Source organism: Hemicordylus capensis, chromosome 1 (assembly GCF_027244095.1).
Source record: "Hemicordylus capensis ecotype Gifberg chromosome 1, rHemCap1.1.pri, whole genome shotgun sequence".
In the NCBI taxonomy this organism is placed as follows: Eukaryota; Metazoa; Chordata; class Lepidosauria; order Squamata; family Cordylidae; genus Hemicordylus; species Hemicordylus capensis.
Window position 1 is genome coordinate 137,234,362 of NC_069657.1, and position 22,132 is coordinate 137,256,493.

The following is a 22,132-nucleotide window of genomic DNA, read 5'->3' on the forward strand; positions in this document are numbered from 1 at the left end:
TTCCACAATCTCAGAGCCAGGGACCTGGATCCTGTCCCCCCCTGCCGGTTCATATAGGCTTTTGCAGTTGTGTTGTCTCTCTGGATTTGTACATGACAGCGACAAGTGTGGCATAGAAAGCCCCTCAGAGCTTTGCAGATTGCCAGGAGTTCAAGGTAATTGATATGGTGGGCCGCTTTGCAGTGGGACCAAAGTAGTTTTATCCTCAGTGCCAAGAAATGGGCTTTCAATTCCAGCTTCTGACACATCTGTGGTGAGAGTCCTGAGAGGAAGGAGGGGAACAAAGGGTCCCTCATTCTAGGTATTTGTGGGGAGTCTCGCATCTGAGGGGCCCCTGAACAGAAATGGGCAGGAACATGGTCTTTGACTAACAATCTGACTGTGGATTGAACTTGTCTATGAATCACTGCTGAAGTATACACATTGGTAGTTGTGTATACTTTATGTGTAAACTATAGATACACATTTCGATACCACTGACCATGGTATCCTTTTGGATAGGCTGGCCGAGTAGGGTGTGGGAGGCACTGCTTGGAGTGATTCCACTCCTACCTTGAGGCCCGTTCCCAAAAGGTGGTGCTGGGGGACTACTGCTCAATCCCTTTGTAGTTATGCTATGAGGTTCCACAAGGTTCCACTCTTTCCTCTATGCTGTTTAACATCTACATGAAGCCGCTAGGAAAGGTCATTTGGAGATTTGGCTTGAGGTGTCATCAATATACAGATGACACTCAGTTGTATCTCTCTTTTTCATCAGACACAGGTGAAACAGTGACTGTCCTGAATTGGTGCTTGGATGCAGTAATGAACTGGATGAGGGTGAATAAGCTGAGACTCAATACAGACAAGACTGAAGTACTGTTGGTCAGTGGTTCCTCTGCCTGGGTGAATGATGTTCAGCCTCTTCTAGATGCACTCCCCCTGAAGGACCAGTCTGGGGGTGCTCATCGATCCAGCACAGTCACTAGAGTCTCCTCTGTGGCTCGGAGTGCCTTTTATCAGCTTCAGCTGATACACCAACTGTGACCTTACCTGGACAGAGATAGATTGTCCACAGTTATTCACACTCTGGTAACCTCTCACTTAGATTACTGCAATGCATTGAATATGGGGTTGCCTTTGAAAACTGTCCGGAAACTGGACCTGGTACAAAATAGAGCTGCAAGATTATTAACTGGGACTGGACATTTTGATTATATTATAGCAATAGCACTTACATTTATATACCGCTTTATAGCCGGAGCTCTCTAAGCTGTTTACAATGATTTAGCATATTGCCCCCAACATTCTGGGTACTCATTTTACTGACCTCGGAAGGATGGAAGGCTGAGTCAACCTTGAGCCCCTGGTCAGGATCGAACTTGTAACCTTCTGGTTACAGGGCGGCAGTTTTACCACTGTGCCACCACGGGCTCTATATTATGCCAGTGCTTCATCCACTGTACTGGCTCCCAGTCCATTTTGGGGCCCAATTCAAAGTGCTGATTTTAACCTTGGAAGTCCCAAATGGTTTGGGACCGGGTTACATGAGAGAGCGCCTTGCCCCATGTGTCCCTACCCATACCTTAAGATCTTCAGGGGCCCTCCTCTAGGTGCCCTTGCCAAACGAGGTGAGATGGGTAGCTACCAGGGAGAGAGCCTTTTTGGTGGTTGCATGGAATAGCCTCCCCACTAAGGTTCACCTGGCTTCATGACTTTGTTCTTTTAGACAACAGATAAAGACTTTTTTGTTCACACAGGCCTTTTAAATTTGGGTTTTTGGATTTGTTCTGATTTTTAACTAATTTTAAAATAAGTTTTTAAGCGGTTTTGTAATGTATTTTTCTTTTTTGTCTGTTATGATTTAACGTGTTATGTGTTTTTATTATATGATTTAATCCTCTGTTGTGAACCGCACAGAGAATAACTTGTTATGCAGAGACTGACAAATAAAGTTTATTATTACTATTTGTAGTAGCAGTCTTGTGTATTTTAACACTTATGTGGTTGATGACGTGAGGCCAAGCAAAAAGATCCTTTGGATCTTCTTCACAGGATGACATTCGTGAGTAACAAGACATTTTGCAAGCTACGCAAAAGCATCTATGCCTTCTAAAGGCAGGTACGCCTGAGCAGTGATGGAGTCAAACATGACACCCACAAACTGGATGGTCTTTGAAGGCATTAGGTTTCATTTCTTGCAACTGATTTGAAGACCCAGGTTCTCGAGGAGACTGACAGTGGTGTTCAGATTTCATGTCAAGAGATTTGGCGAGTTTGCTGTGAGGAGCCAGTTGCTCAGTTAAGGCAGGATTTGAAGGTCCCTCTCTTGAAAGTATGCCATGACAACCGCCATACACTAGGGATTGAAGCAAATCAGAAAACAAGGGCTTTGATTTGGTATGTATCTGCTCCTACCTGGAAATGGAGAAATTTGCAATGCCGAGGGCGGACTGAGACATGATAATGTGCAGCTTTTCAATCTATGGAGGCAACCCAAGTGTTTTTGATTAGGAGGGTTATAATTTCCTTTACTGTGAGCATAGGGAATCTTTTGTACTGCAGAAAAAGGTTCAAATCACCAAGACTGAGAATGAGGTGGAGCCCTCCATCATGCTTGAGGACCGTGAAGTATGGGGACTGAAACTCCTGTCAAGCCTGGTGGCACTGGCAATATTGCATCCTTTTCTAGAAGGGCATCCAATTCTTCCAGGAAGAATGATCCAGGATACTGGATGTGGATTATTCTTCTAATTTTAATGCACAACCTGTGCACATGATAGTAAAGACCCTGTGGTCTGAAGTGATATTTTCCCAGGCTTCCAGGTAGGGTCGCCGACGTGTAACTATCCCTAGTGCAAGTGTCAGGTTCGTTTCGTGTAGGCCATAGTCTTCGGCTTAGAATGCTTGTTTCTGACAGGCATATTGAGCCGCCTTTCTGTAAGTATTTTGCCTCTGGCTGCGAAAGATATTGTCAGAGTTTTGTGAGTAGGAAGATGACTGAAGTGGTGGGCCTATTCCACTCGTACATCTTAAGTTTGTTTAGAATGGATAGGCTGGAAACTCAGTGAGCGTGCCGTATTTGTGGACCTTCTCCATAGTCTCATCTGTCTTCGAGCCAAAGAGGACCTCTCCATCAAAAGGCAAATCCTCAATGCATGTCTAAACTTCAGGAGTTAGCCCTGAAGACTAGAGCCATGCATGGCAGCGTAGTGCAATAGAGGTGGCCATGGTTGGTGTTTCACAGTCCATTTTGTGCCCTGAGAAATATAGTAGTTTTAATAGATGGAAAGCCTCATTGAGGATGACTGATGCCGATACTCTCTGTCCCTGGCGGAGCAATGTCAAGGTAGGGTCCCAACTTCTCACATAGGAAGTGCTTGTATTGGCCCATGTAGACCTGATAATTCACAATCTCAAGTTGTAGGGTTGCAGTGGAGTAAATATGACAATCAATTTCCTACCCTCACGATCAGTGGGGGTAGATAGAGGATGGTGTCACGAATAGGCCTGAGCAGCCTCTACAACAATGTGGTTCGGCATCAGATGTTTTTGAAGAAAAGTGCAGTCATTCAGTTGAACTCTATAGAACAATTCTAGATGTTTTGGTGTCAGTTGCACCAACTAAGGCTTGGCCCAGCAATCACATGTAATACCTAGCAATGGTCTAAACATAGGTTAAGAAACTGGAGCATTGGCGTCAGACTCAAATCAGACCAAAGATGGGCTGTTTCACTTTCAGCCCTAGGGATGTTGCCATGCACAAAATTCTGAGTTAAAGCAGACATATTCTGTTGGTGACTCTGGCTTTGGTTCTGTGAATGCCCTCTAGAGAAGATTTATGTGTGCTGGCGTCAGATAGGTCTGACTGAGGCAGAGTTCAAGTCCCTCATAGGTGAAGCACGATCCAAGGGGATGGATGGGTTGGAGGTCAGCCAATCTTGTGGAATAGGTTGTGGTGGTGCCACTCCAGTGGGTGTAAAAGTGTCTTGTTCCTTCAGTGGAGGAACAATTGGATGGCTGGGTAGAGATTGGTTCCAAAGCCCATGGCATGAGGCAGAACTGGATCTGGCACACACTCTGGATTGAGACAAATTGTGTCCTTTACAATTGCGGTAACAACAATAAGAGGGTAATAGGCCCTGATGATGGCAGGATGGTGGGGACAAACTCCTGTAATGGTAGTAGCATCTTCGTGCACATAACGATTTGCAACAAGGAGATGGTGCTCTGGAGTACACTGTGAATATCATCCCAATCCTAGTCACAGTACCTGTGATGGTGGTGTCTGTAGTCATCAATGGTCCCAATCCTCTTGATGCCGGTCCATGGGATGGTAATCACCACCTGGATGTCTATCCCTTGTTCTATCTTTGAGTGGATACCTATTGTCCTGTGGTATGGTCTTCTCCCTCAATGGGGTGAGTTCTCTATCCCAATCCTTCAGAGATGAATGCCAGCCATCAGACTGGCAGCTATCATTCCCTAGGCTAATTGGTGAGGCTGCATCCCAATCTAGGCTGAGAGGCATGGAGGGACTTGTGTGGTGTGTCAGGGTTGATAACGGGATTGGGCTTAACTGGGTTGGGTTCGACTCAAGGTCAAGAGTGGTCCTTGTCTCGAGGCCACTCTTCATGAGGCCAAGAATGGTCCTGTTGGCACTTTGGAGCACTTGGTTGCAGTGCTTCCAAAGATTTTTCTTTTTTGGTCTCTTGGATAACCCTTGTCCCACAGACAGCTGTAGCCTCTTTTGTTTTGGAGGTACGAGGGCTGCTGGGTCCAACAAGATGGTCTTCTTTTTCAGAGGTTCTGCATTGGAATCTAGTGCATGCTTCAGTGGGGCCAGTAGTGTGGTCTTGCCCCAGTCAGTGCTGCTTGGTACTGGGCTGGACAGGATTTGGTGTGCGACCAGAGCAGATAGCAGAGGCATCGGGACTGACAGTTCCAGTGTATTGAAGATCTCCCAAATTAGATGAATCTAAGTTTGAAGGGTGTGCATCTGACAGCACTGCGGTCGATGTCAAGGCCATTGGGGCAGCCAGGGCCTTCTCCCAGAGCAAGGAGTGCAGCCTCAGAGCCCTATTTTTTCTGGCCTGTTTGGTGAAATTCAGGCAATGAGGGCAACTGTCAACACAATGAGCCTTGCCTAGGTACAACAGGCAATGCGAGTGCCTGTCCACCGATGCGAGTGGCCCAGTAGCTAGTACAACTTTTAAACATGACCTCTGTGGCCATGAGGGGGCTTCAAAGAGAAGTTAAATCAAGTTTTAATCCCCCACTCCCATGGGTGGGGGAGAGGTGAGAGGGAAGGGAATGGGGTACCTGAAGAAAAGCAAAATGCAAATAGCAGTAGAGTAAGAAAAAACAACTAATAATAACTAAAGATAGAGAGGAATAAGGAAAAAATGTATAGAAGAGATAAAGCAGAGTTCTTTAATTTTTAGGAAGGTGAGTTGAGAAGGCTAAGATTGGGGAGCAGAGCTACCACCAAAAGGTTCTCAACAGAGCTATCGTACACGTGTGAAAGCTCATAATATGAACAACAGAGATCATGACAAAGAATTAAGCAAACAGCAGGAAATTAGTTACACAGAGCATACTTTAATGCTGATAAGCTATTGCTTGAGGATGACCCACCCTCCCCTTGCAGGGCAGCATTGGGGTCACTGAACTTGGAAGTGGCTTACTTCATCCTGATTGTGGCAAAGATGGATAGTTCTAACAACCCTGAAACAAATCTGTATGCTTTTAATTTTTTCTGACTCATTTAGAGAAGCAGGAGATCACCAGAGATACTTTTTTATACAGTTCCTTTCTTAAAAGTAGAAAGCATAAAAAAACTGCATGGGGTCTTGCAAGAGACATATGATCAGCCATCAAGAAACAGCCAACTATGTTGTAAGAAGCAACTTCAAGAAAGGACCTTCAAAGAGAAATAACTTTGCTCATAGATCAAATACAAAAATCTAGACTAATGCCGTTTTCATTCTTCAGTCAAGTTCAACCTTTGAGCCTGCATGCTTCTGGACTACCTCGGCTTGTGTCTGCCAACAAGTCCTCAGGATTTAAGTTAACCTTCCTCAGCTACCAAGTGGGATAATCGCTTTGCTCAGGGCTTGGTAGATGCAAGCAACTTCTTGCCAATGAAATTTGGCAATGAAATTGACAACATCTTGCCAATGAAATCCACCTGTTTTGCAGCCATTTTAAAAGAAGGCTATGTTTACAGTTGGGAGTTTGTGGGAGAGCCCCCTCCCACAGACAGATATACAAGTGGGCAGCTGTTCCAGCAAACTGCTCTGAAACTTAGCAGGTCTTCCCACTGTGGTCTTGCACAGGAAGAAAAGACAGAATATTGCTGGCTGCAATGGGAGTTTCTTTGCCATAGTTTGTTTACTTTTAAAACCCACTTCCCATGCCACAAAGGTTAACGGCTCTTATGGACAGTCGGGACAGAGCAAGTAGCCTGGTCCCTGTGCGCAAGGAATGTGAACTTTAAGGATATAAGAAAATGATTTGCAGATATTCTAGTAAGTATCTCAGTATCTGAAGAAATATCCTACTGGTTCCAACACCAATGTTAAGAGGCTCTTCTAACAAATGAGCTTTACTCTTGTTTAAGAGTGGTCAGATAGGAAGCCAATGAACTCTGACAAAATGCTACTTAATTAGGTAATGAGAAAAATCATTTTTTAAGTCTTCTAACTATGTTTAAAAGCCAAGACTTTTCAGGACACAGAAGAAGTAGCTTCACATAAATTTTAGGAAGTTTTGTAGATTGTTTTGTTCTTTGTGTGTAGCTTTCTCACCAGTGAGGAATGTGGTGATGAGGAGATTCTTCTTAAGTGTACACAAAACAGTCACTTTACTCATAAGAAATGCAAGAATTAGGAAATTGGTCTACTGCTTAGAATGTTTGCTAGTATGAGATGCAAAAATTGAGGACTTAATCCAGCAAAGAATGGCAACACAGTGGATCAGCAATGAGATACTGGTGACTGATTATGCTCCCCTGTTCCAATGTTATGCCATGTGGTTGAACAGAGGGCAAAGGAATCAAAGACAGATGCTTTTTCAACTCAAACACAAGGACCTGAGGATGGGCCAGGGTACTAAGTAGAGGAGCTCACTAATAAGAAATTGAGACCTCTTCTTACCTTTAAGCAGGAAGTACATCCCAAATCAGTAGGTCCAACACGAGGGGGCAGGGGATGGCCTGTCACTGCTGAATGTCCTGAAATTAGACTAAGTAATCAGGGTTGGCCCTTGTTCCCAGTTCTAGGAGTCAAAGACTTGCAAGTGGAACTGATCTTCATAAAGTATTGGAAGACTACAGTAGATACTAAATACAGACACTTTTTGTATAGGTCAATAAGACAGTAAGCTTAAAGTTGTGGGATCAGCCACGATGCTCCAATATCACCAAATCAAACCACCCCCTCAGAATTGGTTCCTACTTTTTACTGAATTATGAAGGAGAAAGAGCAAATTGTTACTTATGTACAGGAAATCAGGCAGATGTTTAGTGCATGCATTGCTGTGTGAGGGCAGACTATTGCAAAATGCATTTCAACAGCTGTATGGGAAGATGGTGCCACAAAATTTAAGGAAGACTGGTGATCTGTTGAAAGATCTCAAGGAACAAGATTTTTAAAAGGGTCTTATGCCTAGACCCTTCAGACTGAGTAATTTCCTCAAGTATCCAGCCACATTCAAAAGGCAATTCAGGTGTTTTGTGCAAAAGCCAGCAGCATTCAAGCTAATTTGTCATATGGATTATTGCACAATACTGAAGATTTTAAAACAGCACATAGCAAAGTGACATCTTCAATTCCTAACATATGTAATCTGCAGTCAATCGTATGCATTGGATTCAAACACACAGATACTTAAGGCTAGGGATATTTTTTGCAGCAGCAGATACCTCCATTCATTCCTCGGGTATTTTTGTCACCAAGTTGCAGTAGTCCTCATCAGTTCTAAAAATAATGCAACTGAGCTTGAGTAAGAAGAATGACTTACGGATCATCCATGAAATCGTAGATCTCTCTCATGGCTACACCTCCCACATTCACAAAAAATACAAGTCGCAGCAGGACCAAGTAGTGTTCTGGAGGCATCCACAGGACAAACTTCAAGTAAAAAGTGTTCAATTCTGCCAAAAGAAACTGAAAGACATATCATTGAATCATCCCATTTCAGGAGATTTTCAGTTTTTCAGATCAATATTTCAGGAAATATCAGATTTTGAGTATTCTCGCATAGCTTTTTCAACAGAGGCATCTTAAAGTTAGTTAGGAGCAAGTTGTTTCACATTCTTCAATGCGATTTTCATCAGCACTAAATATGCAGCCCCAGCTCCTTCTTGCAGGCTGCAATCTACTCAATCTTGTATTAGGACAACTGAACAAAATCAAAATTGCCTAGAGTCCCCAGCCTGGGGTAGGGATGCGCATGAATCATGATTTGACACATGGTTTGCAGCACCATCCCTGGCACCTTTAAAACGGGGGAGGGCAGGCGCATACCTGATCCTCCGCCGATATCTGCCACTTCCTGCATTGGTAGCACTAGCCCCCAGCTGCCCTCATGCAATGCCAGCATGCACCTGGCTAGTGCTGCCGATACAGGAAGTGGCAGATATCGGCAGAGGAACAGGTATGCACCTGCTCTCCTCCGTTTTAAAGGTGCTGGGGATGTGCTGCAAATCGCCATTTGTGCAAATCCCTAGCCTGGGGTGACTCTTAAATAGTGTCTGAATAATAGGTAAAGGCATTTCTACCTCCAGATGGCTGTTTTGGTGTGCCCCCTGCAATATTAATGCAAACTTTGTGATAAGGATTTTTACACTTGCTATTTTCAATGCAAGTGGTATTATTTTGCTGTGTATTTGTATTGTGTTTCTGTACCTGGTCATGGACCAAAATAAAGGTGTAGGTGTGTGTGTTACAAAATTATTTGTGGAAATTAATTATTCAGCATCCATAACTGACATCAATCACAGAATTATGAACTCAACACTCTAAAAGGAATGTTGGGATCCTATCAGACCCTGAGATACGACCACCAATACCCCATATTCATTTGAATCTGTTTGACTATTCAGATAGTCTGGGTTCAGACCTAATGCAAAACTATGTTTTTGCATTAGGTAAGAATGAAAAGTTTAAAACTCACACCATGGTTTGAATTTCTGGATATACAACAGGTGAATCATCATTTAGAGTAGCTTATCTATTTGTTTCCCATCTGCTCATGACTTACTTCAGAGACCTTAAATTCAAAGTTGATTCCCATCTTCAGGCCCGTCCTTTAAGCGGGGCAATCACCCCCAGGCCTGCACTCTCATAGACCCCCATGGCTGGGACCTCTGCATGCCTGTTACAACTATCAAAGGTACAGCTATACCTTTCAGAGGATGCACACTACCTTCTGGTGGTGCATGTGCAGAAGATGGGAAGCGCTCTCTGTGGGTTTTCTTGCCCATCTGCTGCTGCCGTGTTTGGCGTCTGGGACCCGGCATAGATCGTTGCTTGTAGGGATGTGCAACAAACCAGTTCGGAGACCCTTTATGGGCCTCTGGAATGGTTCAAAGAACTAGGGGTTCCGCCAGTTTGATGGCGGGGGTGTCTAGCTTTAAGAATGGGGGTGGGGGTGCACTTACCCCTCCCGCCGCTTTGCCCCTGCCGGCATCCATTTTTGACAAGCCCATCAGGGCAGCAGCGTACCTCTCTGCCACCCCGTTGCCCATTTTCTGGATATGACCGGAAGTATCCGACGCATCTGTGCCTGCCTCCAGAGGCAACGGCGGGGTCGCCTGGCTCAGTGTCCCCTCCCCCCTCATTCCCGGCGGGTGCCCCTTTTCTCCCCTCCTGGAGACTCCTTTGCGGCCAGGTAGGAAGCCGAGCAGCAGAGGCAGCCACGGACCTGCCCATCATCATGGGGCAGCGGCCTCTTGAAATTAAGCAATGGAGCTAGTTGAAGTTTGTCAATGATCTGAATTCTCAGACATAATAGTAAGCCACAGTTAGCACAAACTGTGGTTCACAAACTAGCTTCAAGCTGGTTTCAGATCCCGGTTTGCATGCCCAAAACAATAGTTTGTGGATAACTGTTTGTGGGTAAACTTGGATTTAGATGTTAAAATAAACCATGGTTGAACAAACTACGGTTTTGCATTAGGTCTGAATTCAACCAGTGTTGCACAACACATGTGCACAACATGATGTATATCCTGCACAAGCTACTAAACATGTCCAAATTTTGATCACCTTATTCAAGTGATTAGGGTCAAGATCTTATTCAATATGATGCATGACTTCTAGATTATTAAGCGACCAGGTGGTTCTTCTCTTCCCCATTCCTTCTGACTGGCTTACTCTTAGGATAAAGGTAGAAGTGTTGCCAGATAAACCACCTCCTTTGCTATGTGTCCGATTCAGGAAAGCTGTTTTGTGACCTAAGGAGGTTTAGTATCAGAATTTAAGCATTCTTATTTACAATATTAAGACAAGAACTTTGGAATAGTTCATTTGTTGTAGCTATACGAAAGAAAGTGATCCTTACTACAAAAATAATACCACAGACTGCTAGCCATCTGCGAAGGCTGGATGCTGGCTTCCACTCAAATTTAACCCAGCTGTATGGTGTGAACTGGAAGGCAATTCTCTTCATTTTACCTCTGGAGAAAAAACCAAATATCCCAGGTTACAGCCTTTTGATACCTAGTGTGTGGCACATCGCAAATTATTTTTATTTCAATTTTTATTCAAATTTTCAAATTTCTGTGCCGTAAACTCAAAGAGATATTGGGAATGAATTTAGTTAACTTTGATCAAATACTAAGCCTTGAGCTTTCCTACAGACACTTACATGAATGGATAGTGTATGGAGTTATGTGGCATGAGCTGATCTGGCATCAAGCATAGCTGTGAATGCCTGAACCTACTGTACATTCTAATCTTACCCACTGTACCACTAGGCTGGTACAGAATGTTGAGAGCAGTAGCTAATATTCCAGGGTCAAGAACAATGTCAAGAATGATCTACTGATTTGTTTTAAAATAAACATGATTAGCAATTAGCAATCTCCATGTCAGAAGGGAAGAATTAATTGTAACTGGGTACTGTATTTCAATACTGGATCATTATGTGAATATCAGTTGTATGTATGTTTATATAAATGCATCTTAATTTGAGAGAAGTGGTAATTAAATTAAGAGCTCTGGATACATCATACGTTTTTCTATACAGAAAGTCATCGAGATCTTGTATCTGTTTATATAATAAAGCTGGAATTAAACAATTCTCCCATTTTGCATGACTGTTCCTGTACAAACCCAGAGTTAAGAGGGATGCAAATACTTTGAACCTAGTACTGGGACTTGGCCCTTTGGAACCTCAAACCACAAACATCCATCTACATTTTAAAAGAATGCTGCAGTGAGTTACCGTATCAGAAATGTGCATGATTTGCAAGAAGAGAGCAACTATTTTGTTCATGGGGGAAATATTTAATGTCAAGAACATTTTTCATAGTCTTACCAGTGAAATAGTGAAGAAACCACTACTTGTATCTCCTCCCCCACAGAAGTCAGTTGCCCTAGTTTATCTACTCCAGTAAAAGCCATTTATTTGCTTATTTCTATACAAACCACCTTGGGAATTTTTGCTGAAAACCAGTATATAAATATTTGTCATATTCGTATAACTCAAATATATCAAACTTCTAAATTTAAAAAATGTTTTGAAAATGTTGCAGTCAGTGTTCCCTCTAAAAGAGACTCCCAGATGATGTTGACTACAACTCCCATAATCCCCAGCCAAAGGCCACTGCAGATGTGGATGCTGGGAGTTGTAGTGAACATCTGGAAATCCCCGTTAGAGAGAACAGTGGTTGCAGTTACCCATTTAGCCTAGATTAGCCCTAGTCTGCATCAGAATAAATTTGTTTTATCTTCCCCAAGTTAAAGATGTAGGCTCAATTGGCATACCTGGCATTAAAAGCTGTGTTACATTTTCCACTTTAGATATGAAATGCTATATTTTAACATACTTGTATGTGGGAATGTTCCAAAGTCCTTGCCATTTATATGTTTTCAAGGAAAGCCACCCCAGAGTCTTCATTCCACAGTAGATGCCAAGTCCATTGCACAAGAGTACATCCATAATCCACTGCAAAAAAAATCACATCTCTATGGCACAGCAATAGTAGCACTGGTTCAAATTCATATAACTTATTACATTATAAAAGCATGTATAAAGTAGTTATTCTAAGTAATTTTTGCAATTCAGATATGTGCTTCCAAATGATTTCAAAGGTCAGTCATATTCTTAGACAAAGCAGAAGACTTCTCAGTTATTAAACTATAGGAAATGGTCTTGTCTGTGGAAACACAGGCCTGATTCAGATGTAACAAAGCATGGTTTGTTACAAGCACAAGCCGGTATGTCTCAGGTTCAAGCACAAGGAGAAGCAATTAAAAGCTAAGCTTTGTGACTTGTTACAGATTGCAGGTTCCTGTTCTGCCCGAACTAGAAAAACTGTAATGTTGCTAAAGTTTACTATTTTTAATATTTCATTAACAGAGCACTTTCACTATAGGGATAACTATATGTGTTGTCTTAAGAGTCCAGAGCTTTGTTTCATATTTCAGTGCCATGTCAAAGTATAAAAAATTACAAAAGTATTAAAAATATAAAAGTATAAAAAATTACAGTACAATTTTTACAATTACATTTTTACAATTACAGTTACAATTAATTTTTACAATTACAAGTATAGAAAGTTACAAAAAAATTACAAAAATATTTATCAAGTCAACTTCATATGGCAGAGGATACTGCAGTTCAGAATTACATGGTCTTTAGGCTGCAAAGGTTAAAAGTTACTTCCTCAAAGCTATTAAAATTTAGCCAGCAACTGAAGCAGCTTGTTAACAGAAGAATTTGAGTAATATGTCTGGAGCATTTTATTTCTTTAGAATGTAGTACTTTAGAATGTAGTACTCACATGGTCCCACCAACATTCACTGAAGTTTGGAAGCTGATGTTCTAGACTGTACTCCAAACATTCAAACATTACACTGATGATCATGCACATCCACCAGTCACGAATCATAAGTGTCTGAGCAAGTTCAAACAAACAAATAAAACCAGTTAATCCTGAAAGTAAGATTAATCCCCAGGTGACTCAACACACAGTCTTCCACAAAGGTTCTAAGAGACACTCACTGAACATGAATTCCAGAGTTGTAATAGAACTTGGCAGCTATTTCGGTTTACATTATATGGTGGGCTGCACAAAGTATTTCTGTGCTCCTCTGGAGACAAGCAGCTCTAGATCTGAAGAACAGAAGACCTCATGACTGTCTGGCACTGTTTAAAGCTTGTGCTGCTAAACTTTTTAAAGTAACTATTCTTCAGGCTCTCAGTCCCTTTTCAAAAACAGAGACTGGATCTTGATTGCATCTTGATCTGAGAGCACTATTCATTATTTTTATTAATAACTAGCTGGGCCGGGCACAGCTAGTTATTCTGAATCGGCCTACCCAATTCAACCTGAGCGGGATCTAAAATGAACTGAGCGGACATCCAAAAACTTGTGAGTGTATGCACATACACACACCTTAGAGGGAACAGGGCACCTAACCCAAAACACAGAAATCACTAGGCCTATGCTTTGACTGTGCTGAAGCCAAATAATCTGCACCTTCACACAGGTATTATGCAGAAGTGGCTACACACAGTGTGGCCATCTCCATGCAGTACTGCACATTTCTGGTGCAGAGGGGCTTCTTTACAGGAAACCAAGTCCCATACTGACCCCTGCTAACTGGGCAAAAAGGCACCTTTTACCGTGGTGATTCTCTTTATTTAGCAGGGGGAGAGTAACTGGCTCTATCGACTCCCAGCACAGTACTTCCAGTGACTGTTGCTAGTGTCTATCTTATGTTTCGTTTTAGAATGTGAGCCCTTTGGGGACAGGGAGACATCTTATTTATTTGTTATTTTTCTGTGTAAACCACCCTGAGCCATTTTTGGAGGGCGGTATAGAAATTGAAAATAATAATAATAATAAGTGTTGCATGGATTGACTACAAGAAAGCCTTCGATTCATTGCCTCACACATGGATACTAAAATGTTTAAAAACAACTGGTGTCAGCAAAAACATTCAGATATTTATTAAAAAAAGCAATGAGCATGTGGAGTACACAGTTAACAATCAATGGCGAGACACTTGGACAGGTTAGCATTAGAAGAGGCATTTTCCAAGGGGACTCACTATCCCCTCTATTGTTTGTAATCACCATGACACCACTTTCACAAATACTAAACAAAACAGGCCTCGGATACCAAACATCTAAAACATCAAGTCAAATCAACCATCTGAGGTACATGGACGATCTGAAGTTGTATGGGAAGTCCCAGTCAGAAATCGAATCACTGCTAAACACTGTCCGTATATTCAGTAGTGATATAGCAATGGAGTTTGGACTAGACAAGTGTGCTGCATTAATAATGAACAGAGGGAAAACAACAAAAACAGAAGGAATAGAACTGTCCAATGGAAGCAAGATCAAGAACCTGGAAGAGAAAGAACATTACAAATACTTGGGCATTCTCCAGGCTGATAACATTGCACACAATGAAGTTAAAAGAAAAATTGGAAGTGAATACGTCAGGAGAGTTAGAAAAATCCTCAAGTCCAAACTCAATGGCGGGAACACCATACAAGCCATAAACACCTGGGCTATACCTGTTATTAGATACACTGCAGGAATAATAGACTGGACCCAGGCAGAGCTAGAGACGCTAGATCGTAAGACCAGGAAAATCAAGACCATTAATCATGCTCTGCACCCCCGCAGTGATGTCGATAGGCTATACCTCCCTCGCAGCTCAGGTGGAAGAGGAATTCTGCAAGTCCATCAAACAGTAGAGGAGGAGAAAAGAGGCCTTGAAGAATATATCAAGAACAGTGAAGAAGATGCACTTCAAATAGTCAATAACGCGAAACTATTCAACACCAATGAAACAAAGCAGGCCTACAAGAAAGAACAAGTCAAGAACCGAGCAGAAAAATGGAAAAATAAGCCACTGCATGGTCAATATTTACACAATATAAGTGGAAAATCAGACATCACCAAGACCTGGCAATGGCTTAGGAATGGTTACTTGAAGAAAGAAACAGAGGGTTTAATACTGGCTGCGCAAGAACAGGCACTAAGAACAAATGCAATAAGAGCAAAAGTCGAAAAATCCACAACGAACAGCAAGTGCCGCCGTTGTAAAGAAGCAGATGAAACAGTGGACCACCTAATCAGCTGTTGTAAAAAGATCGCAGAGACTGACTACAGACTATTATAAAGGCAAGGGATGCGGGTGGAGGGAGAACAAAAAGTGAAAACAAAAGTTAACAAAATATATTCATTTAGTCCCGAGGAAACATTTTTTAGTGCATCCTCCACTGCAAAAAAGAAAAAAATGAATCATGGCAGCAGGCTGTAAGAGAGACCCCATTTGGGAATATTTTTAATGAAGGTTCTGTGGGTAAGATAGGCATGTGTACAAAATGCAAACAGTGCAATAAAGAAATGTAAGGCCTGGTTGCCCGAATGAAACAGCATGATGAGAAGTGTGTACCTACCTTCTAAAAATAAAAAATGAAAGATCTCTCTGAATATCTATTCAGGTTGTATTAGACAACAAGAATGTACTTTTACTAGAAAATGGTTATTTTCCTGACTAGTGATTTAAATAATTAAAATAGAGTATCTGTGAAGTGATTTAAATCGTTATTTAAATCATGTATGTATGAAATAAAATATTACAAAAGCAAAGATAAAAGTGCTTATTGTAGCATACATCTGCACAAGCCTCTGGAAAACAGATGTGCTCATTTAGTGCATCCAGTGACCAGAAGACACATATATTCAAGTTGGTCTTCCTCTCCCTCTAAAAAGTTAGTAGAGGAAAATAGTTGAGCAGAAGGATAATTGCATCTTCCACAGTTTGGATTTGCTACTATGATGCCAAACAAGTAACAGCATAGGTTCCTGTGCAGATTTGCCCTTAGACGTATGGTGAAAGTATAGTCACTTAGTGACCATTTTAATTTGGGTCACCAAGAAATTTGTTACAGCAGTGGAGAATCTCAGGTTTCTTACTAGAAAGTTTCCGGCCCCAAAAGCTGAAGACTAAATCTTGAAAAGATGACTATAGTGAGTGTAATACATATTTAATGAAGCTGTCTGGCTGTGTGTCACAAAGGGATGCTTTCACAGCGTTGAAATATTAGGATACTAAGAATCCTTCTATTTACACAACTAGGCATGCATGTGCGAGACAGATTTAGGAAAGAAATTAGATGACCTAGTATGATCAGTAATGGGCTAAACTTCCATTGGGCAAGGGGAGACAGTTGTCTCCAGGCCCGCCACCCCAAAGGGGCCCCCAGAGGCAAGTCACATGATCTCGACTCCCTAGCACCCAATCCCGACTCCACAGCCCCCACCTAATTGCAGCCCACTGCCTGGGCGGGCCGCGCAATGGCTGGCAGCCTTGCTGCTATAAGGATGGCGGGGCCCTTCCCTTGCCTTCAGAAAAGACTTGAGGAGCGGCGACTGTGCCCTTCTCTCTCCTGGTCTGGGCTGGGCAGCGCATGAAGTTAGGCAATGGCGGGAAAGGACCTCTTCCGCCTCCTCTGCTTTTTGCTCCTTGGATGTGAGCTCGGCATTTGGCTAAGCTGATCTCCGTGTGCGCCCTGCTGAAGTTACACCCCAGCCGTGGAAAAGCTCGGCGGAGCAGCAACCCCCTTCAGCAGTTGTGCTGAAAATGATCTTGGCACCGGCAGACATTACGAAGTGGGGCACTCTTCCAACTTTTCCTCCCACTCCCCCACCATGAGAACCAAGGACAGCAAGTTGGGCTTCAGATTAAGCCCCCGCTTCTTGCTGCTTCTCGCATCTGGCGCACTCTGCAGCATCCCAGCCACTATGGGGACCACGCCAGCCGAGGTAAGTTTCAGATATTTCCCTTCCACCTCCCGCCTCCTGAAATTCCAGATGAGCCGCAGTTAAACTTGTAACCCGCATGTTTAAATATTTGTCTGGTATTTAAAACCTGCCTGCTCCCCCACCTCCCTCCCTCCCGCCTTCTCTCGCCTTCCTTCTCTGTCTTGTTAGAAGCAGGTATTTGAGTTTTGATCTGGGTTTCAGATCAAAGAGGCTTTGCTGGCTATTAGTTTAATGCCTCCTCTTTCCTTGCATAAAATGCTATTTAAAAACAAATCGAGGAGGAAGAGAAAGGTAACGAGGCGCCACAGAAAGGAGGAGCTTGCAAAATCTCGGGAGGGAAAATAATGACTGCAGTTACAGCAAGCAAACTGGCTGCTAAAGGGTTGGTTAGTGTGTTGAAGTCAGTCGTAAGTTGCGCTCAAAAGCTCCCATGGCAAGAGTGGGAATCAAAATATAATGGCGAGCGCGGAAGTTGGACATGGTGGCCATGCGAAAGCAGGCATCGGCAACCACGGAGAAGGAAGGGGAACTTGCACTCCCAACAGCAGTGGGGCGCACACTGGGAATCTGCTCTGCTGCCCGGTAAACCAGTCCAAGCTGTGTTCAAAGCCCTGCCTGTCTGAGGAATGTGCTGCGCCACATACTCCTCATCCTTTCCATGTTTCAGAGAGCTACTGCCTGTATTCTAAATATCCTGGAAAAGGTAAGATTCATGAAGAAAACATTTAATCCAATACTCTCAGAAAAGCAAGGCGCTTTGCCCCTTAAACATAAGTGATCATAAGACTTTTAATATCCATCCTTCTTACTGCTCTTAGACTATTCTCAGCAGAACAAGCAGTATGAATTAGGCTGGAGGAGAGCCTCCCTGCTCTGTCACAGCTCTTCTGAGTGTCATTTGCAGGAGACAGTGCCTAGAGATAACAGCCTATAAAGGCATGTTTCCCTCACATCAGTGCTTGGTAGGATTGCCAATTAGTAGGCTTCCATCTGTTAGAATTAAACCTTTCTTTAAGTTAAAAGTTATATATGCAGTTACTTCCATTTCAAGTAAGCCTGCATTTCCAAAATGCAAGCAAAACAAAAGCCTTTGAACAAGGTATGAGCAGTATAAACAAGTTGCTCACCTGTAACTGATGATCTGGTAGAGATCCGTTGATATCCATTAGAATGGGTTCTGCGCCTGCGCGGAAGCCTCTCAGTGTCGAGTTTATACAGCTGCTTTCAGACGCCTGTGCCCCGCCCCACGTGACCACGTGGCTATTTAAGGCAGGAGGAAGCGCAGGCCGCTCAGTTCCTTGGAGATCGCCGAGGCAGTCGTAGATATGACCAGTATTACTTTATAGACCTATGGTGCACTGCAGAGGGGAGGTTTGGGAGGGTCTAATGGATATCAACGGATCTCTACCAGATCATCAGTTACAGGTGAGCAACCCGTTTATCTGGTACGGGATCCGTTGATATGTATTAGAATGGGTGTCTAGTTAGCTCCGGAAGGAGGAGGGAGCAGTGCATTACTGCAACACCCTTTTAAAAACGCCTCTCCCAAAGTTTGCCTCCACAGCGGACCGTAGGTCAATAGCGTAGTGCTTAACGAAAGGTTCCTCAGATGACCAAGTAGCAGCCCTGCAGATCTCTGGAAAGGATACCCCAGACAGAAAAGCTGCAGAAGTGCCATACGCTCTAGTGGAATGTGCCTTGATAGTCTTTGGAGCTGGTACTCCCTGGATTGAGTAGGTAAGGCGAATAGCTTCCACTAGCCAATGTTATAAACGTTGCCTAGACAGTGCTTGGCCCCTAGAAGATCCTTTGTACGATCGATATCAGTAACTTTTTGGACTTCCAGAACAGTTTCGTTCTTGAGAGATAATAGAGAAGTGCTCTGCGGACGTCTAAAGAGTGGAGAGCCTTTTCCAAGGGCGTGGAAGGAGTACTAAAAAAGGCGGGCAGGACTATGTCTTGATTGACATGGAAGCTTGAAACCACCTTGGGTGTCAACCTGATGTCCGGAAGTAGGAGAACTTTATCTGGGTAAAACTGGGTGTGAGGTACGTCCATACCTCAAAGAGCCCCTGGTGGCGCAGTGGTAAAACTGCCACCCTGTAACCAGTAGGTTACAAGTTTGATCCTGACCAGGGGCTCAAGGTTGACTCAGCCTTCCATCCTTCTGAGGTCGGTAAAATGAGTACCCAGAATGTTGGGGGCAATATGCTAAATCATTGTAAACCACTTAGAGAGCTCCGGCTATAAAGCGGTATATAAATGTAAGTGCTATTGCTAAGTGCTATTGCTATACGGAGAGCAGTCAGCTCACTCACCCTGCGGGCAGTGGTGATAGCTACCAAAAAGGCTGTCTTTAAGGAGACATGGCGAAGAGTTGTCGTATTCATGGGTTCGAATGGTAGTTCTGTTAGTGCAGAGAGGACCAGAGAGATGTTCCAAGGTTCAATTGGTTTGCGTATAGGAGGATAGAGATTCGTGAGCCCTCTCAGGAAACTCTTACAGGCCGGATGAGAAAGCAGTGTCTTGCCATCTCACCCTGGATGTCTAGACGTAAGAGCAGCTAGATGTACTCGTATGGACACATTAGAAAGGCCCGATGTCTTAAGATCCGTTAAATAAAGCAGGACTTCCCGTATGGTAGCTCGTTTGGGACGGAACCCATGTGTATCTGCATAGGATGTAAATCTCTTCCACTAGCTAGCATAGTTCCGCCTAGTAGACGGTTTACGTTCGTTCAGCAGGATTTTCTTTAGTAGTCGATCCGCCAAGCTGTCAGTTGTAGTGTGAGAACTTCCGGGTGTAACACTCGACCGCCTTCTTGAATTAGCAGGTCCGGGCAGTTCGGAAGTCTCTGGTAAGTGTGTGAGGTCAGTTTGAGTAAATGTGGAAACCATGGCTGGCGTGGCCACCACAGGGCAATCAAGATGCATCTCGCTGGAGTGTGCAGGAGACGAGCTATTACTCTGCTCACGAGCGGCAAGGGGGGGGAACATATAAGAGCGTTGAAGTGACCAGTCTATTTGGAATGCATCCCCCACAGAATGTGGATCGTGTCCTGCTCTGGAGCAGAACCGTCTGCATTTTGCATTCTGTGTTGTGGCGAACAGGTCTATTTCCAGATGGCCCCAAAGGTCGAAGATCCGTTGAAGGTAATGGTCGTTCAGTTCCCACTCGTGACAGTCCCTGGAGAACAAGCGGCTGAGGCCATCTGCCAATACATTGTCTGATCCCTTTATGTGTATTGCCACAGGTGTTATGCTGTTCTTGATGCACCAGTGCCAAATCTGAATGCTGAGTGCACAGAGTGACCTGGAGACCGTTCCCCGCTGCCTGTTGAGGTAGGCTATGGCAGTGGTGTTGTCCAATTGTAACTTGACCACCCTTCCGCGTAGCATGGGAAGGAAGGCTTTCACGGCCTGAAAAACTGCCAACAGCTCCAGGAAGTTTATGTGTAGCAGACGTTGGTTGTGGGTCCAAAGGCCCTGAGTAGTGGAGGTATTGCAGTGTGCACCCCAACACCGAAGAGAGGCATCCGTCGTGACCCATACTGATGGAAGTTGGGCCTGGAACTGGACTCCCCTGAGCAGACTGGAGCGTTGTGTCCACCAGGAAAGAGACCGCAGAATTGGAAGAGGAACTGTCAGAAATTTTTTGGGGTTGTCCCTGAGTAGATTGAAGGCAGACAGGAGCCATAATTGCAGTTTCCTCATTTTCAGGTGCGTATACCACACGGTTGTCCTGCAAGAAGCCATCAGACCCAATAGACGTTGGATGTGCCATGCTGTTTGTGACGGCATAGTTCGAAACGCTTGAACTAGCGAAGCTATGGTCTGAAAACAGTCTTCTGGTAAAAACGCCCTCCCCAGTGTAGCATTGAGTTGAGCTCCAATGTACAATATGGTTGTAACTGGCGTCAGATTTGACTTCTTCCAGTTCACTTGTATGCCCAAGTCCTGGAGAAGTTGCAACATGTACTCTATCTGCGAAAGTAACTCTTTGTTGAGGACAGAAGCCAATCGTCCAGATACAGATACAGCTTCAGACCTCTTGTCTTCAGGTGGGCGACTACCACTGCCATACACTTGGTAAAGACATGGGGAGCCGTGCACAGGCCAAATGGAAGCACCTGATACTGGTATAGCGAGGTCCCCACCGTGAATCGCAGATACCTTTGAAAGGAGGGCCGGATTCCTATGTGAAAGTAGGCATCCTTTAAGTCTAATGTCACAAGCCACCTCTCTTGATGGAGAAGAGGTAGGATGTCCTGTAACGTCATCATTCGATACCTTTTCACACGGATGAACTTGTTTAGATGTCTCAAGTCCATGATAGGTCGAATTCCGCCATCCTTCTTCGGAATCTGAAAATAACGGGAGTAAAATCCCTCCCGTTGGTTTGCCCATCGCACTGGTACTATTGCTTTTTTGAGCAGGAGTTCCCGAACCTCCTGAAGAAGGGCTGGCGTTGCTTTCGTGAAGCGTATGCCCCTGAACTTTGGCTGGGTCTTGAACTCTATCGCGTAACCTGATTGAACAATCTTTAAAACCCACTGATCTGATGTTACGTTGCGCCATGCTTTCGCATGACTTGCCAACCTGATGGTGTTGGTGACTAGTGGGTCTGGTTGCGTGATATTGTAGACCGGGCTCAAATTCTCTCTGATGTTCTGGGAATAGAAGTAATGGGAAGTACCAGGTGGAAGCGATGGGCTGCTCTGCACTTCAAGGACGCTGTTTATTCCCGTCAGTCTGTTTGTTACGTTGGCCTGAGGAAAATTTTCCCTTCTGTTGGTTCGCCCGTTTAGTGAACGGGTGGTAGGATTTACGGAAGTCCCTCCGGTCTTGCTGTCTGTATGTAGACTGGGGCTGGTAAGAGGTACGCTATCTATTTCCATAGGATGTAGCAGGTGAGGCCGCTGAATTGAAGGTCTTAGCAGTGAACTTAGATTTTTTCATCTTTTCCATGGTGGCATCAGTCTCTTCTGAGAATAGACCTTTCCCATCAAATGGCAGACCCTCTATTTTATCTTTCATGTCTAGTTGTAGGGTGGCTGATCTTAGCCAGACATGACGACGTAGGGTGATCGCCGTCGTGATGGAGCGGGACTCAGACTCCGCTAAGTGCTTTGCAG

General features: G+C 43.9%; 1 protein-coding gene across 3 annotated transcripts in view; it reads right to left on the minus strand.

The window, feature by feature from the left end:
* The window catches only part of PTDSS2 (phosphatidylserine synthase 2), a 95,786-nt gene that overhangs the window by 16,720 nt on the left and 56,934 nt on the right, over window positions 1-22,132 (minus strand). For 2 of the 3 annotated variants that reach the window (XM_053265802.1, XM_053265793.1), the window contains exons 7-10: window positions 12,992-13,105; window positions 12,035-12,153; window positions 10,546-10,660; window positions 8,002-8,147 (exon numbers count right to left, since the gene is read on the minus strand). In XM_053265802.1, the coding sequence (XP_053121777.1) occupies window positions 8,002-8,147; window positions 10,546-10,660; window positions 12,035-12,153; window positions 12,992-13,105 (494 nt within the window). Of the gene's footprint in view, window positions 1-7,136; window positions 7,214-8,001; window positions 8,148-10,545; window positions 10,661-12,034; window positions 12,154-12,991; window positions 13,106-22,132 lie in introns of all 3 variants that reach the window. The other variant, XM_053265813.1, reaches the window with a different exon arrangement.